This window comes from Ailuropoda melanoleuca, chromosome X (genome assembly GCF_002007445.2).
Source record: "Ailuropoda melanoleuca isolate Jingjing chromosome X, ASM200744v2, whole genome shotgun sequence".
Lineage (NCBI taxonomy): Eukaryota > Metazoa > Chordata > Mammalia > Carnivora > Ursidae > Ailuropoda > Ailuropoda melanoleuca.
In genome coordinates, this window is record NC_048238.1 from 16,162,525 (window position 1) to 16,179,468 (window position 16,944).

The 16,944-nt window shown below is 41.4% G+C and overlaps 1 protein-coding gene across 5 annotated transcripts in view; it reads right to left on the reverse strand.

Moving 5' to 3' along the window:
• The window catches only part of SH3KBP1 (SH3 domain containing kinase binding protein 1), a 329,089-nt gene that overhangs the window by 183,644 nt on the left and 128,501 nt on the right, over positions 1-16,944 (reverse strand). For all 5 annotated transcript variants that reach the window (XM_034649071.1, XM_034649072.1, XM_011236658.3 and 2 more), the window contains one exon: positions 15,640-15,763. In XM_034649071.1, the coding sequence (XP_034504962.1) occupies positions 15,640-15,763 (124 nt within the window). The remainder of the gene's footprint in view (positions 1-15,639; positions 15,764-16,944) is intronic.

Here is a 16,944-nt window from a genome sequence, read left to right on the forward strand (position 1 = left end):
AAAAAAAAATAAAAATAAAATAAAAAACTTTTAGAAAGGGGCCTCAGATTAAGAAATACTGGAAACTTCTCGATTTTCCAATTTGCAGATAAAGAAACAGACACTTCGAAAGGTGAAATGATCTTTCCAATAGGGCTATGGGCCGGGAGAGCTGAGAAGGGCAGGGATGTCTCAGGGATCCCCCAACGAGGGCCTCTGAATCATCCTGGGCAGAAGTATGAGGGAGAAAAAGAAACACAATGGTTTTCCAGCCTCTACAAACTGACAGTCAAGTTCTAAGCCACTGAAAACAGACAGGATATTTGTCAACTATTATCAAGTCTTGCTGGTGGCCCGGGCCCTATCTGCCTCCGGCCACATGCAAGCCAAGGGTTGGAAGGGAGTCCGCTCAAGCTGCGTGGTTTTGTGTTTTGTTTTGTTTCAGCATGAAGCTGACACGCAGCCCTAATAAATGATCACTTTCCATTTTCTACTTCAACTTGGGCTTTTGATAGAATGAGTTCATACATCAATATGAATAGATCGATACAGTTCATAATTTATGAAGATGTGGAGGGAGGGAGAGTCTGATCCTGCAGAACCACCCAACCAGTGCCTGCGTCCCTTCTTCATCTCCTCCTTCCTGCTGCCCAGGTTGGGTCATTTTTCAATGCATTCACACTCCCACCCGGGAGGGTCGGCAGCGAGTGCGAAAAATTAAATTGCATCCTACATAAGCTTTGCTAATAAAAAATTTACAGTTAAACTGCAAAATGGTTTCTATGGGTCATCCCTGGATTTCAGTGATCTATGTTATTCCTGTCAAGCCTGTGCACATGTAAATAAAAGCTAATGACACACACATAGCCTAGGAACTCAATCCAGGATGGGATGGAGCTTAGAGTAAGTCATCACAGAGAAAGAGATGGAGAAGGAGCCAGGGAGAGAGGGAAGGAGGAAAGGAAAGAGGGAAGGAGGCTCTTAAACAGGACTGTGAATTGCCCTCAAATTCCATGAAAAAAAGGTCAGAGCCAAAGAGCCAAAGTTTAAGAGGAAAGGGTGAAGTATTTTTTTAAGCATACATCTATGCACAAAACAGATACAGAATTTCCATTCCTGCCTCACTTTGGTTTGTCTGTCCCTGTCCACAGTGTTGTCAGGCACATCAGTAACTCGGTTACTTTTTCTTTTTGTATAGATATGTCTTATCTTTTATCTCAGTGATTTCGTCAATAGTAACTTACAAACGAAGCTAACTTCTTCAAAAGAAATAAGCTACTCCCAGTGATACTATCGAAGAGTTGCTTTAAAGCTTTTGAAAAGTCAAACATAAAACTGATGTCATTTTTTCCCCTAAACAATGTGTTTTTATTAACTGCATGCTTGTGTTCATATGTTTGCTTTAATCTGTCAAAATAACATGGCCTAGAAAAGGGTCAAAAAGAATAAGNTCTGGAAATCTGATTTTCCTTTGGAAGGAATGACGATACTAAAGAATCCACCCAAGCTGGTGGTGGGGAGAAGGGAAAGAAGTAAGAGAGAGTGCGGACAGGAGGGTTGGGGGGACGGGGGAGGCGGGGGGAGGTCCCTGCTCCGGAAGCAGCGCCTCCAGCAACACACCTGGAGGTGGCTACACAGACAAGTCTTACTTAAACTGAAATCTGAAAACACAGTACTAATCACTGATAATTCATAATAATAGGTTCATGATGAGCAAAATTAACATATAATCACATAATCCAACCATCTCTTTTGATTAATATCTTCATGTTCTCTCCCCAGCTCTGATCATAGTGATGATGAGCAATCAAATATTAGCGAGGAAGAAGCCCAGAAAGGAAGGGAAAGCTACATCTGGCCCCTGTATTCCAGCAGCAAGGCAAGAGCAGACACACAACTGTATGGAAAACTAACTGAACTCTACACTTCTTTCTAGAAAACCTTGGGGAAGGGTGACAAACCAAATACAGATGAAAATGATGACAAAAATTAAAACTGCTCTAACCCTGGAAATGTTCCCCTACTTTCAGCTCATGTTATACTAGGAAATCGGAAAAATTTCAGAGACTTCTCTCAAACACAGTTACCCTCATAACTTAATTCTCCTTTCAAACTGGTTCAAATCTCCTCCATTGGAAACCTATTTGGCTTTCTCACTCTCCACTAATGGCCCATTATCAGGCTGGGAGCTAGATTTACTAGTTATTCTCATGATCCACTTTCCAAAACACTCTTAATAAGTCTTCTCTCTCCCTCGGCACTCAGTAACCAAAACAGTTTCTCTGAATCACAGGATTTCAACAGCTTTTCCTTAAATACATAACTTAATATAAAGCTATTCTCCCTCTGGTATTCTTCTTTCCAGTAACTCACTTCTCAAAGGGTTAGGGTGTTTTGAGTACAAGTACATGCTTCCATCCGAGAATTAAAGTTGGCTCCAGGGGCGCCTGGGTAGCGCAGTAGTTAAGCGTCTGCCTTTGGCTCAGGGCGTGATCCTGGCGTTCCGGGATCGAGTCCCACACTGGGCTCCTCCGCTGGGAGCCTGCTTCTTCCTCTCCCACTCCCCCTGCTGTGTTCCCTCTCTCACTGGCTGTCTCTCTGTCGCATAAATAAATAAAATAAAATCTTTAAAAAAGTAAAAAATAAAGTTGGCTCCGACATGAATACAATATGGCCTCTTCCTTCAAGGAGCTTATAATCTAGTAAAAAAAACCCTAAATCTAAACATGGACACACACACACACACACACACACAAGAATATAAGTGTATTAATAGAATAAAATACAGCTACAAGTGTCTAAAAATCATCATTTCAGATCAACCATTCACTAAGGCTTTTGGAATGCTATCGTTCATATTACTGCTTACGTTTTTCTGAGGTGAAGGCAGCAAGAGACCTTCCGCGTCTGCCTTCATTGCTGCAACAAGTGAGTCATTTCACTTCTTTCCACCTCGGTTCCCTCGTATTTAAAATGGACCTATGACGCTGCTTCTCCCCCCACCCCACCATTCGTGGGGTTAGCCCAAGATGAGAATGAGTCTTTCAGTCCCTCTCTACATATACAAACTGCAAAGCTCTATCCAAGCTAAGGAATTTTTGTTTATAAAATGTCATTTGTGGGGCGCCTGGCTGGCTCAGTTGGTTGAGCATCTGGTCAGGCTCCACACTCGGTCGGCTTGAGATTCTCCCTTTCCCTCTACAACCCCCCTCAAATAAATAAATAGATCTTTAAAAAATAAAACTAAAATGTCATTTGTTCAAATATAGCATTTTGTCATCTCTTCCCATCTACCTTCTCAAAGCTAGGGACCGATAAATACTACCAATTCCCTCAATATTAATTAACAAGAGTGTTGCACGAAAAGCTATTATAACATAAATATTCAAAAGCTAAATTCTTCTGTGGATCAGTGATAAGAAAAAAAAACACGAGGGGGAAAAGATTCTATTTGCAAAAGCCAACAACAACCTCAATCTATGTAGGAATGACATAAGGAGTAAGCAAGACTGCACAAATACAACATTAACTGACACTTGACTAAACAGAGTAATGCCCTATGTCACTGGATCACTAGAATTAGCTGTTTAGTATTCAGGAGGGATGTACATTTTAATTTGGTGATATAAGTTGCAAGAATTGGTCCACTATGATGTCTGCAGAAGGGGGGCAAGGGAGAGAAAAGGGTTTCATTTACGCATTGTACATAAAGACATTTTATATAACACAATGCAAAACTATTAAACAAAAGAAGTTGGGGAAATGTCAATTCTTTCTAAATTGATGTGAATTTTAATGTAATTCAAATCCAAATCCCAAAGGAATTTTTAAAAACTTGGTAACAGGTGTGACTGGATGGCTCAGCCAGTTAAACAGCCACTCTTGATTTTGGTTCAGGTCATGATATCAGGGTCCTGGGATAGAGCCTGCCATTGGGCTCTGTACTCAGCAGGGAGTCTGCTTGAGTATTCTCTCTCTCCCTGTCCCTCTTCCCCCTCTCCCTCTCTCTCTCTAAAATAAATAAATAGATCTTTTTAAAAATTTAAAAATTAAAACTTGATAAGGTAATTTTAAAATAAACAAGTGAGAATAGCTAAAATATTTCCAAAAATGAGAAGTGATAACAGAAGGACAAAAGCCATATCACGAATAAAATGTACTATAAAGCCACAATAGTTAACTATATTGATACAAGAATGGTGAGACAAATTAATGAGACAGAAGCAAAAGTCCAGGAAAAAAATGCCCTAATATATACAATAACATATGATAAATGAGGTATCACAATTACTGGGGGAACGGCTAGATTATTCCATAAACGGTCCTGAAAAAGTGGCTATTTCAAAATAAAAATCAATTTGCATACCAACCATATACTGTACATCAAAATTCCATAGAGATTAAAAATTAGAAGTAAGAAAAATGAAGCCAGTATAAAGAAGAAAAAAAGAAAAATTAGGTAAGAATTTCTTCAGGGAAATCATGAAAAAAATACATGAATCTGTATAAAAAAGTACTATTTCTGGACCTCAGAATCAGCTGTAAACAAAATGAAAAGCCAACCAAGTGGGAAGCACAGTTTGCCAGAAATGACAAAGGGATAATACACTAATCAGTAAGAAAAATATAAAGACCTCAATATGAGAGCAAAGAATACAAACAAATGACAGAGGAAAGAAAATGTGCAAGAACTCTATTAATCAAAGAAATTCAAGCTTGAAACACTAATAAGCACTCTTCCCACTCCTAGTGGTGATGTAAATTGGTACAACCCTTCAAGAAATCAATTTCATAATAATGGCTTAAAGTGCCATAAAATATATACATGCTTTTGTCCAGTAATTCTACATCTAAGAATCTTTCGTAAAGAAATCATCAGTGCTACAGAGAAGATTTATGAGAAAAATAGCCAGCACAGAGTTACAATGGCAAGGAAAATTAGAGCCCTAAATGGATTCTTTCCTTTCCAGCAAAGGTTCTCTCTGTGAAGCACAGAATTTAGAATATAAGAGGTTTGCCTCTTGATTTACAGGGACTTTCTCCTTTCTTCTCAAGAAATGAACAATAGAATGCCACAGTCAGTTTTCTACCTTCTCAAATCGATTCTCTAATATTTAGGTCATCCCAGCAAAACAGTGTCTTTTTGATCCCTCAGACTCACCATCTCCTAGGCAACTGAGTGAATGAAGAAAAATATAAAGCTTCACTGAGAAACATATAATTTTTAAAGACTTGAATAAACAGAATGACACATCTTGTCCTTCAGCTGGGAGGGGGAAGTTGTAGGGGATGTAAAAGGGAAAGAGACAGGCAGGCAGGCAGGCAGGCACAGCCAGATAGTGCATTTTAACACCACTTTGTGTGGTAATCTTTAAAAAGAAAAATAGCTTTATTGAGATACAATTTACATGCCATAAAATTCACCCATTTTAGGTGTGTGATTAAATGGTTTTTCTAGAGTTACAGAATTGTGTGACCATCATCACAGTGTAATTTTGGAACACTTCCATCACCCCAAAAAGAAACCTCTTGCCCATGAGTAGTCACTTTCCATTCTGACACCCAGCTTGGGGCAAGCACTAACCTACTTTCTGTCTCTATGGATTTGCCTATTTTGGACACTTCATATAAATGGCATCATATAACGTGTGATCTTTAGTGTCTGGCTTCTTTAATTCAGCATCATGTTTTCGAGGCCCATCCATGTGGAGGCATGTATCAGTACTTCACTCCCTTTTATTGCCGAATAATATTCCACTGTGTGGATAAACCACATTTTGTTCATCTGTTCAGTTGATGGACATTTGGGTTGTTTCCATTTTGGGGCCGTTATGAATCATGCTGCTGTGAACATTAGTGTACAGGTTTGTATGTAGACATGTTTTCATTTCTCTTGCATATGGAATGCTGGGCCATGTGCTAACTCTCTACTTAACAGCTTGAAGCACGGCCAGACTCTTCCAAATCAGCTGCACCAGTTCACATCTCCACAAGGAGTATATAAGTTGTTTATAGTATTCCCTTACAAGCTTTTTAATTTCTCAAGGATTAGCAGTGAGGTCCCCTTTTTAATTCCTCATATTAGGATTTTAAATCTTCTCTCCTTTTTTTCTTAATCAGTGTTAGCTAAAGTTTATCAATTTGTTGACTATTTCAAAGAACCAATTTTTTATTTCAGTAATTTTCTGTATTTTCCTATTCTCTATTTCACTTATTTCCACTCTAATCATTATTATTTCCTTCTTTCTGCTTGCTTCAAGTTTAGTTTGCTCTTCTTTTTCTAGTTTCTTTTTAAAATATTTCTTATTAAGTAATCTCTATGCCCAGCATGGGGCTTAAACTCAAAACCCTGAGATCAAGAGTCACACATTCAGCCAACTGAGCCAGCAAGATGCCCCTCTTTTTCTAGTTTCTTAAGGTAGAAAGTTAGGTTACTGACAATCCCACTTTGGGCAGATATCCAAAGTTAATGATATCACTATTTCAAAGAGATATCTGTACCCCCATGTTCACTGCAGAATTATTCACCATAGCCAATACATGGAAACAACCTAAGCATCCAGCAAGCAATGGAATAATGGTTAAAGAAAATGTCTCACACACACACACACACACACACACACACACACACACACACTGGAATATTATTTAGCCATAAAAATAAGGAAATCCTGCCATTTGTGACAACATGAATGAAACTTGAAGGCATTATGCTAAGTAAAATATCTTAGAGAAAGACAAAATTTTGTATGTTCTCATAATAACAACTTAAAAAAAGGTAATTATGGGAGGTGAGGGTTGTGTTAACTAACCTTATTGTGGAAATCATTTCACAATATATACATGTATCAAATCATCACACACTATACCTTAAACCTACACCTACACAATGTTGTATATTAATTATATCTCAGTGAAGCTGGGGAAAGAAGACAAAGTTGGGGTACTGATTTGAAATGTTTTCTTTTTGAATACAGGCATGGACAGCTGTCACTCAAGGAAGTACATTTGAGGACTGAACTGCTTGTTCCATTTGTATTTTCCTGGAGGCCTGAATAAGCTTAGTGTTAGGAGGGCCTTGTTGCAGGAAGAATGGCTGCATGCACACACACACACGCACGCACACGCACAAAGTTTCTGACTGTTCTGTCTTTCCCTTCCTGGTTGGGGACCACAACGGTGGTCCACCTGGCACTGCGGATGGGCCTGCTGTCTGCCTGACCATGGGTTAGGGAGGCAGGCCAGGAAAGGCTTTCATTGTTCAGGGCACAATGGTCCCAGGGCCTCACAAGCACAAAAAAGCCATGAATCCAAAAACTAAATTGAAGCTGCAGGTAACATCAGAGGGACCAGGTTGTGACGACAGACCAAAAAGTGTAATTAGAAGAAACAGAGGAAACTACAGGAGAAAAGCCTCCTTTTCCAGGGTTTTCTACAAGTGAAGACAGCTGCTGTCCCAATACAATATCTCTAATTAATTACCTTTAATTAATCTACCAGCTCTCTATCTGGAATAATCTCCCTTTGGAAAAGAGAATCCCAAGGGGGCCTCGGCTAAGTTTAGTCCCCCAGGTCAGAAGGGTGTCCTTTCAGGTCTCCTGGGCAGAGGCTCCATGTCCTCCTTCCTGGCATGTCAACAAGTAGGTCCCTGCACCAGGCCAAAGGCTGGGACATTTTCAGGGACCTAAGCCACCATAGGAATCCTAGATTCCAGAACTCTAAATGGCAGGCTACATGGGTTTTCCTCACAGCTCCACAAGTGGGTTCATTACCTGAACTCAAAATGGCAGCCTCTTTCATTATTATAGGAGGAGAGAGCAAACAAACCTCTTCTTTATGCCCAATCAGGGCTTTAATGGTGTCAAGGAGAGCTAAGATTCCGTTTTCAATCGAAGCAGGTAGAGGAAGCGAGGGGACTCTCTTGACTATATGGGACTACTGTTTCGTCATCATAGTAAAATCCACTCCTGGAATCCCAGTTCCGTCCTGACCCAAGTCCCAGGTAGAGCTGGCCTTGCATCACTGGGCCAGCCCCCTCAGCCCACTTTTCCTGTCGAGGCCCAGCCTAGGCAGTCTTCGACACAAGGACCCAAGCAGTGATCAAGAGAAAAAAAAAATCCCTTTTAGCTTCTCACTTGAAAACCTCCCAAAAGGACTGGTTTTCAAGTTTTAGATTTAGGGAATGTTCTCCCAACATCGCCCAACTTGTGTTTTCGCAGCCTTGGGCTTTAGAGGCTTCGTGAGTGTCTCTCACAGCGCCAGCACAGCCACTGCCGCTCATTCACTTTAACATTCTCTGTGCAAGGGTGGATCGGAGATGATCTCAGAGGTGCTTAGATAGCTCCTCACCATGCATTTTCAAGCCCTGCGCATCACAAAGCAGAGTCCTAACTAGTATTCAGTAAAATGCGGTCCGCTGATCAAACGGAAGCAGGTTTCTTTAGCAGAGGACATCTGAGAGCCTGCAACATGCTACGGTTCGTGTCAGTCTCTAAGAGGGTGTTAGTGCAGGTGGCTGTAGCCAAAATTCTTGTGTCCAGAGAGCCAATTGTCTCTCCCTTTTTGTCTCCTAATATCTCTTTCTCTCCATCCCCCTTTTGTGGAATATTTTGCAGGGCCCTAATTCTGTGCAACACACACTGGGAAATGCTGGCCTGGTGTCTATCTGAGCAGGACACACGCGTTGCATGGCCTCCTCTCGAGTAGGTGAAAATATACAGTAGTATCCCTTTTAGAACATGCCTTAGACAGACAAACTTGGGCCCCCCAAGGTCCAACTCAGAACTGGTGAAAATAAGCACCGCATACAATGGGGCTTATGTGGCTGGTCAGCACTGTCCTCGGAGCCTGGTGTGTTGGAGGGTGGTTGCATAATTGTAGCATTCTGTACCAAGAGAATTGTAAACGACTCCGTAACATGAGAAAACTGCAGTCATCCCGATGATATGGAGTCTCTGCTTTTAAAAGGTACCTAAGGCTTCAGGCCAGCAATGTAAAAATCAAAGAAAGAAGTCAGATTTATAAGTGGGTTATGCACTATGCAGTGTTTGAAATTCCAAATGCTTTTTCTCATAGAAACAAAGTTGTAAGTGGTGATTAAGTTCTCAGACTAACCCATAATGTAGCTAAAACACATCTGCAATGTCATCAACTAACAAAACCCAAAAAACAATGAAATTAAAGAAGAAACATTTTTATTTATCAAGAATACTTATGCTCAGTGGTACACACAGAGAGGAGCATGGTGGGGTGGGGGTGGGTGGCCCATGCCCAAGCCCAGGCAAGAAGGGGCTTCCCGCAGAGAACTGACAAATGATAATGAAGCTAGCAAAGTCAGTAGGCTCTTTATTCTACCACCTGCTGACAACTGAAAACAACATCAGTCATAAAATATTGCTCCTTTGAGGAAAACTCGGTTCGACAAGAAGTAAAGAAGTAGTTAGGGATACCTGGAGCTACCTGGTAAGACTCTGGCTTACCTCCAGGTATTTTAGTGGACTGCTTCATTGTGTTCAAATTAATATCTACACCTAGAGTCATGCCTACAGGAGTCCTTCCCCCCCCCCCCCCCCCCCCCCACTTATCAACAATGATCCTGGTCAGTGGGGGTGTAAGAGAAGGGACAAGGATGGGGAAATGAGTTCCATGAGTTCAGTGAACACAAATTAGAAGAGAAAGGAAAGGATCTAAAGAGAACACACGTGTACTGTGAGAAGCTGTGGGTCTAAGATGAAATGGCAGGAAGTGAGAACACTAAAAGTCAGAGGAACCAAAAGCATCTCCCGCAGGGAGAAAGAAAAGGTGGGCTGGACGAGGAGTTTCCTAGGAGAGCCACCAGGTGGAGCCACCATCGCAAAACCACTCCGTGGCTGACCTCCGCATGGACTTGGGTGGAAACCCAGCAGGAATGCCGTAGAAGTCTGAATCAGTAATTATTCCAGGGGACACCAATTCCTCTAGTGTTAACACCTTCGAACCAGGACACAGAGATTGAAAGGAGATAAACATAATACAAGAAAATTTCTTAAAACAAAGTTTGTCAATGACCCACATGCAAAAATGTATGGAAAACGGAACAATGGCAACACCCACTTGGAATGGCATTTTCTACCCATTTCACCACCATCCATAAATCCAAGAGGCGGTATTACTCAGGTAAGAAAGTAAATAGAGGCAACATATTCTAACGTCAACTACTGGTCCCACGGAGCCAATAACACAGGCTCCCAGGAGAACCTGTCAGTAATGCAGCCAGGGATCAATTACTTTACAAAACCTCTTTATGGTCCCTTTACTCTCAAACGTTCAAGAATGAAGGCCCCTGGGAAAGAAGGTGATAAATGCACACACAGACACATTTACACGGATGTATGTAATATTGAATGGCTATAATATTATATCCATCCAGGTTCGCTGCCAGGTGGCCAGCTTTATTTTCATCTCCCCATGGGAAAGACCAGCTTAGGCTATAGCCAAGAGCTTCCACACAACAGTAATGCCTTCTCTTAACTTCTTACTCTTCCATCTGTCCATAAAAGCCAGCAATTTAGGTAAAGTCAACAGGTGATTTAGAGAGTTGAAGAAAATCTGACCTAACACGCCACATTTTCAGATCCCTAGGTAACTGGGGTAATTCACAATTGTTTCTCCAGAAGGAAATTTGAAAGGAAAAAAGTCTTGTTTCTATAAACAAATTCCCAGATCTTGCATCTACCTTAAACAACAAAGCACTGGAAAATCAAAGCAGTTGACATTTTCTTTATTAAAGACACACTTTTTCCATCCTTTGTTTACAGTTTCATTTCAAACAAAGAACCCACAGCCTATCAAGGGAACCAGGCCACCTCCTTAGAGCTGACCCAGAGTTCCATGGCAGCATGTGCATGTTTTCACGCACGTGCACTCCTGTCCTGACAAACCAGCCAACACATATACCTGGAGAACATTATCGTGAGGAGCCAAGTAAATGCTAAAGAAATGAGAGCTTGAAAAAAATGTTTCCCCTTCAGTAGAGACAAGGGAGGGAGGTCACTATGGCCAGATCCGTTCAGAGATTGGAATGACTGGTGCTGGAAGAAAAGAAAGATAAACATTCGGTACAATTCTTCTGACAGCTACAGGCAGCAGACCAAAATGGAGAGCCCTTCCGTGCGGCAAACACGAGGCCTGTATTATGCTGGGGGCATGTATATATCACCCATCCACACACAAAATGAATTCTGAAGAATTTCTGCATTAACTTTTAAAGCAACAGTGTGTCACCAAAGGCAGAGCAGCTGTTGGTCCCTCTGTTAAGGACTTTTGAATGAAACCCGTCTGAAGAACTAAACACACGAGAAATGAGCCCACAGCGTCATGTTCTACAATCTGAGTCATATCCACATAGCCACTCCAAGAGCAGCCCTCCCCCAGCTCAACCTGAATCTCATCTTGTAGCATCAGGGCTAGACCCGTTACAAATAACATCTTTGAGACCATCAGATCTTTCAGCATTAATTCCTGGAAGGGGCAGTAAAATGCAAATGCACGACAAACCTTAAATAAAGATGGTAAAAGCAATTTATCTTTCAGAACGCAGATGCCAAAGTAGCAGAGCGACTTAAAAAGATGATTATAAAAGACATTTTATATTAGGAGAGCATAACAATAACAACAACAACAATAATAATAATAATAATAGCAAAGAATAATAAATGTGCAAAATACAATAGAGACTTACCAAACACTGAATTCATGATAAACTGGAAATAGAAACAAGGACACATAAAGCCAACCAGAAACCTGTGGAGTGGCTTCACATTCAGAATGACAGAAGTAAATAAGAGACATATCCCCATCTTGCCATAAAAAAAGATTTAAGAAATGGACACCACTTTCTTAACATTTCCCAAAGGATACAACAGACTGCAAGGGCTTGCAGGCAGGACGGGCTGGTGTTTTTCTAGGCCTTCTATCTGTCCCAGCACCAAGCACAAGGCCAGGCCTGCAGCAAGCACGCAGGAAACGTGCGCTGTTCAATGTTCATCAGGAGGCATGTAAAAGCGAGTAAGGACAATATCGAAAATCCTGGGCGGCAGGAGGGGTTCTGAGAGAGGCAGCTTCCCCATGAGTCTGCTAATGATGCCAAAACTGAGGAACTAGAGCCCCCAAAGTAGAAGCTGCTCCTTACAAAGGGCAGTGCAGTATTGATCACAGCCTGGACACTGAACCTCTCACATAAAGGCAGTTGGTTGGGAAACCCTTCTGAGGATGAAACCAAATGACTTTTTCTTTCCTTTAATTCAAGTAGAAATGGACAAAATCCTCCTTGCTCATTTTCAAGTATGTATTTAACATATTTGCTATTAACTGTTAAAATGTCTGCTTTGCTCAGTTTTGCTTTTAAATCAAGGTTTGAATGTTTTTTCAAAAAAAAATTCCTCCATTTATCAATATTTCAATTTAGGAGTGTGCATCGTTCTTCTATGTGGGTTTAATGAGAGAAGAAACAAAAGAATAAATCATTCTCAGAAGGAAACAGACAATCTTTTTCTGTCTGGTTCATGAGAATGTCATTTGGCTCCAAGAAAAATTTTCAGATTTTCTGGCGACAATTTGTCAACATTCTGGAGTCTGGGATAAATTCAGTATATATAACATCCATGCTGCAAGCATACATGAAAAATGACTTCTTACTCCTTGGGAAAAGCTTGTTTTAAACAGAAATCTCCTTCACTGTGACTCGGGTAAAGCCCAGAGACATGGCCAGGGGTGGGAGGAGATGCAAATGTCCTTACAGCCCTAATGCCTGGAATGCATAGCTGACAGCAGCCAGGCCATCTGGAGGAACCACTCTCTCTCTCTCTCTCTTTCTCTCTGCCTGTCTTTTTCAATTTCAGCCACATCTTTTTCTCAAATGAAAAGCATGTGGAGTCATTCCAGTACCTCCCTAAATCAACTCTGTAGAAATTTGCAAAGGTTAAAGTTGAAAACTGAAACTAATCAGTCCCGAAACTGTTTCCACGATCTTGGCCTTTTCTCAAGGCCATTAGTAGCTTCCTTCAAACCGAGGGTGGCTCTTGACCTTATACAGGGGCCTGAGGAGGGCGAGCTCATCCCACACTGTGAGGTACTACAACCCACTTGCCATTGCCACAAAGTGAGGCATGTCCCCAAGCCACTGGGCACACTGGGCAAACTTCTTTAACTAAGTCTACCTCAAGTTCAGGACCCAGTGAAGTAGTTCAATTTCAGACTCATAACAGAAATAGATTTTGATCTTTCTTTATTAAAAGGAAAAAAACCTGTGTTAATTCTATTAAATTCTCCCAGGGTCCAAGGCTGAACCACAAGGTGGACTCATATACCCCAAGAGGGATCCATGTTAATGGAACAAAGCAGCCTGTTACTAAACTCTGAAAGCAACTTCCCTCCATAACAACAGCAACAGACAAAAATATCAAGAGATTTCTAGGGACAAAGCTTGGTGGAAATGAAGAAAAGGAGAAGACCTGGGTCATTTACAATAACTCATAAAACTTTAAAACTCAGTTGGATGGAAGTGTTTACAAGTAACCAGAATCATCCCACAGATTTAGCCTCTGATCCTTGTTTTAAGGGGGAAAAAAAGTGGTTTTTCATTGATTTGGGGTGGGAAAAAAATGTAGCTTTTGAGCTCAGCACAATGAACTATTTATCTGGCCTGACAAGGCCAATCAATCCACCCCGCTGTTTATTATAAGGGGTAGTAGGATACTGTTAGTATTGATGGGTGGGGGCAGGGCCAAACACAGCGCTGGCCCTGGGTACACAATGCTTCCCTTCAACTGGAAATTGATGTTTGGCCCAGGTGACCTGGGGGTCAGTGTGAAGCCTGGGACAGAATGAAGATGGTATTTTATGTGTTTCGTATTTACAGAACGCCTCCATATGCTAAGGTCTCAGATCCACTGGCAGATTCATTATATAAAATACCCAAGAGTAAAAGGTTGATCAGAATCGGGCTGCGGACCTAAGGTGGAGACTTAAGAAAGGAACAGCCCTCAGTATGCCCCCTTGTTAGTACCTTTTTCCGGATCATGACAAATTCCGGCGAGGATCTCAGAGGCCAGATTTTTAGTTGTAGAGAGGCAATTATCTGAAAAGTTGGATTCCTTCTTTGATTTAAAGTTCTCAGGTAATTTTTATCCAACTCATCTGGTTAATCACCTTAATTCCTTAACTTAATTAATTCCTTATCTTGTTAACTTAATTAATTACCTTAATTCTCTTATTTTCTTTAAAAAAGCAGGGCTGGCAGGGGAAGCCTTGCCACTGGTCACCGTGTGTATGCCCTTCCTTGGCTCAGTGACCCAAGAAGCATGAGGAGGAACAAGAGGGGCTCGGAGCAGCAAGCAAGGGTTGGGCATATAGAAAGGCACACTGACTTCTAGCACTCTGAAATCCAGGCCTCAGGAGTTCTGGAACTTATTTGCAAGAACACAGGGGGCACTTTAGGGGACGACTATAGTTTTACAGCAAAGTATGCTTCATTCTTAAAATGGGAAACCCCCTGCATTGGTAGGATGGGCTTTAAAAAAAAAAAAAAAGAAAACAAGAAAAGAAAGAAAATCCTATAGCTGCTAACCAGTGTGGGCCTCTAGCCAATACTTAATCTGAATAATTCAAAAAAGGAAATGTAACCCAGGGCAGCTGGAGGGGGGAGAAGAAGAAGCAGGAAGGAAGAGAGACACAAAGCTAATGTCTCAAGCACTATGATCAATGGACAGTTTATTGGACAAATTCTTCTGCTGTCTAAATTTTATGAAAGATTAGTTGTTCTTCCCTGTGGTTATGTAAACTTGCCTTCTTTTTTCTTTTTAATGGAACTCTTTGCTAATACATTTCCTGCTCCTGCTTTTGAACAGCTCTATATTCCTCTTTAAGGAAGTAATCAGCCTATGAAAAGCTTGCAGCTGAACGCTAACCTGCCCCGGGCACGCTCCATGTGAGCCGGCCCGATGCACCGTGAGTGCAGGGGCAGGAAAAACTGAGGAAATCTAGTGCAACCACAGCGGCAGTGAGTCGAGTCCTCTCTGCAATCTTACATTCTCTTTCCTATCATTTCAAAAAATGGTGTCACAAAGGACTACGGGAGAAAACAAAACCCCAGTGAGCTAATACCTGAAAATCTGCCTTGAGGTCTCAAAACAGGCAAGTAAGATGGTTCAAGTTCCCTTGGTTAGAGGGATGTATGAGCTCTATCTGTGCACACACTGCCTCCTAAGCCAAGAGACAAGGTCTGCGTTTTCAAGCCCAGCAGGTAGAGAGAAAGACCCTGATAAAGCCTGCCCTTAAATTAAAAAGACAGCATAGCTAGACACGCATAGTTCAGCGTGCACCATAGCATTCTCTAAAGTCACCTTTCATCCATAAAAATAGATATGAAAGTGAAAGCTAACGTCCTAGAAAAATCATCATTTGCAAATTTAGTCTACTTTCTCATCATGAAAAAAATTGTATTCATTCCCTTTATTATAATTATTACATTGTTACTCGCTCTGTGTGTGTGTCCAAATTTATACAAAAAAACAAAAGGGCAAACGTCATTCAATTTTTCAGCAATTCAGAATCTGACACAGTTCACCTGGAAGTTTCCAGTGTGGGTTTGTGTGTGGGGAGGGGGCTTGTTCTTTTCCGTACCTCTCTTATTGGTTCTTAGAATTGTTTCAGAAGATAGCAAAGCATTTCCGCTGGACACTTCGTGCATGGGCTTTTCTGGAGCTTTGCTGGAGAGAGGGTCTTTCTTCATTTCTTTCTTTATTTCCTGTGAGGATAAAAAGAAAACAAGACTGTTGTTTGAAATTTTAAAATGGCTCTTTGGCTATTTTAAGCTTCAGCTTTCTGGAAATGAACTCTAATGACCTCAACTCAGTATAACATGATGTTTGAAAAATACCATTTCCTATGTTGCTGTGGCTTGTTTTCCTTACATTTATTACTGAAGCACCTGCTCCTGTAGAGTAAACTGATGTCCAATGTGGTGACATGACCTTGTGTGACTACGACCATTCCAAGCGACCAGAAGAGAATGAGTGATAATGAAGGTCACTGCACAGCTCGAAGTGACAGCCTGTCCTACTTTCTGAACAATGACAAGCTTTGGCCAAGTAGAGTCACCCCCTAAAAGCCTTCTGGTTTGTATCCTTCCCAACAGGGGTTTAGAGAAATATATTCTCAAGTCACCATGTCTCACAATTATGCTAAACCCAAAGGAAGGTGACTTAAGTTCATATACACTCATTAAGTTCCTCCGGCTCTCTTTAACTCTTGACAAAGAAAAATGTAAGGATGACAAACAGAAATAAAGACCATCATTCTAGGCCAGGTGTCAGCAAACTACAGCCCACCACATGTCTTTATAAATAAAGTTTCATTACAACAGGACCACCTTTATCCGTTGAAGAATTTTCTAGGGCTGTTATGACAGCAGAGCTGAGTATTTGGAACAGAGATCAAAGCATAAAATACCTGGCCCTTTACGGAAAAAGTTTGCTCTAGCAGGTCTCTTATCACAGATCCATTAAGGGGGTGCCTGGGTGGCTCTGTTGGTTAAATGTCTGCCTTCAGCTCAGGTCATGACCTCAGTGTCCTGGGATCGAGTCTTGCCTCTGGCTCCCTGCTCAGTGGGGAGCCTGCTTCTCCCTCTCCCCTGCCCAGCCCCTCTGCTTGTGTGCTCTCTCTCTCTCTATCTCAAAAAAAAAATCTTAAAATAAAAGATCCATTTAGATACAGAATTTAGGGGTGCCTGGGTGGCTCAGTTGGTTGAGCATCTGCCTTCAGCTCAGGTCATGATCTCAGGGTCCTGAGATGGAGCCTCACATAGCGTAGGGCTCCCCACTTAGCAGGGAGCCTGCTTTTCCCTCTCCCTCTGCCCCTACTCTTGCTTGTGCTCTCTCTCTCTTTCTTAAATAAATAAATAAATAAATAAATAAATAAATAAATAAA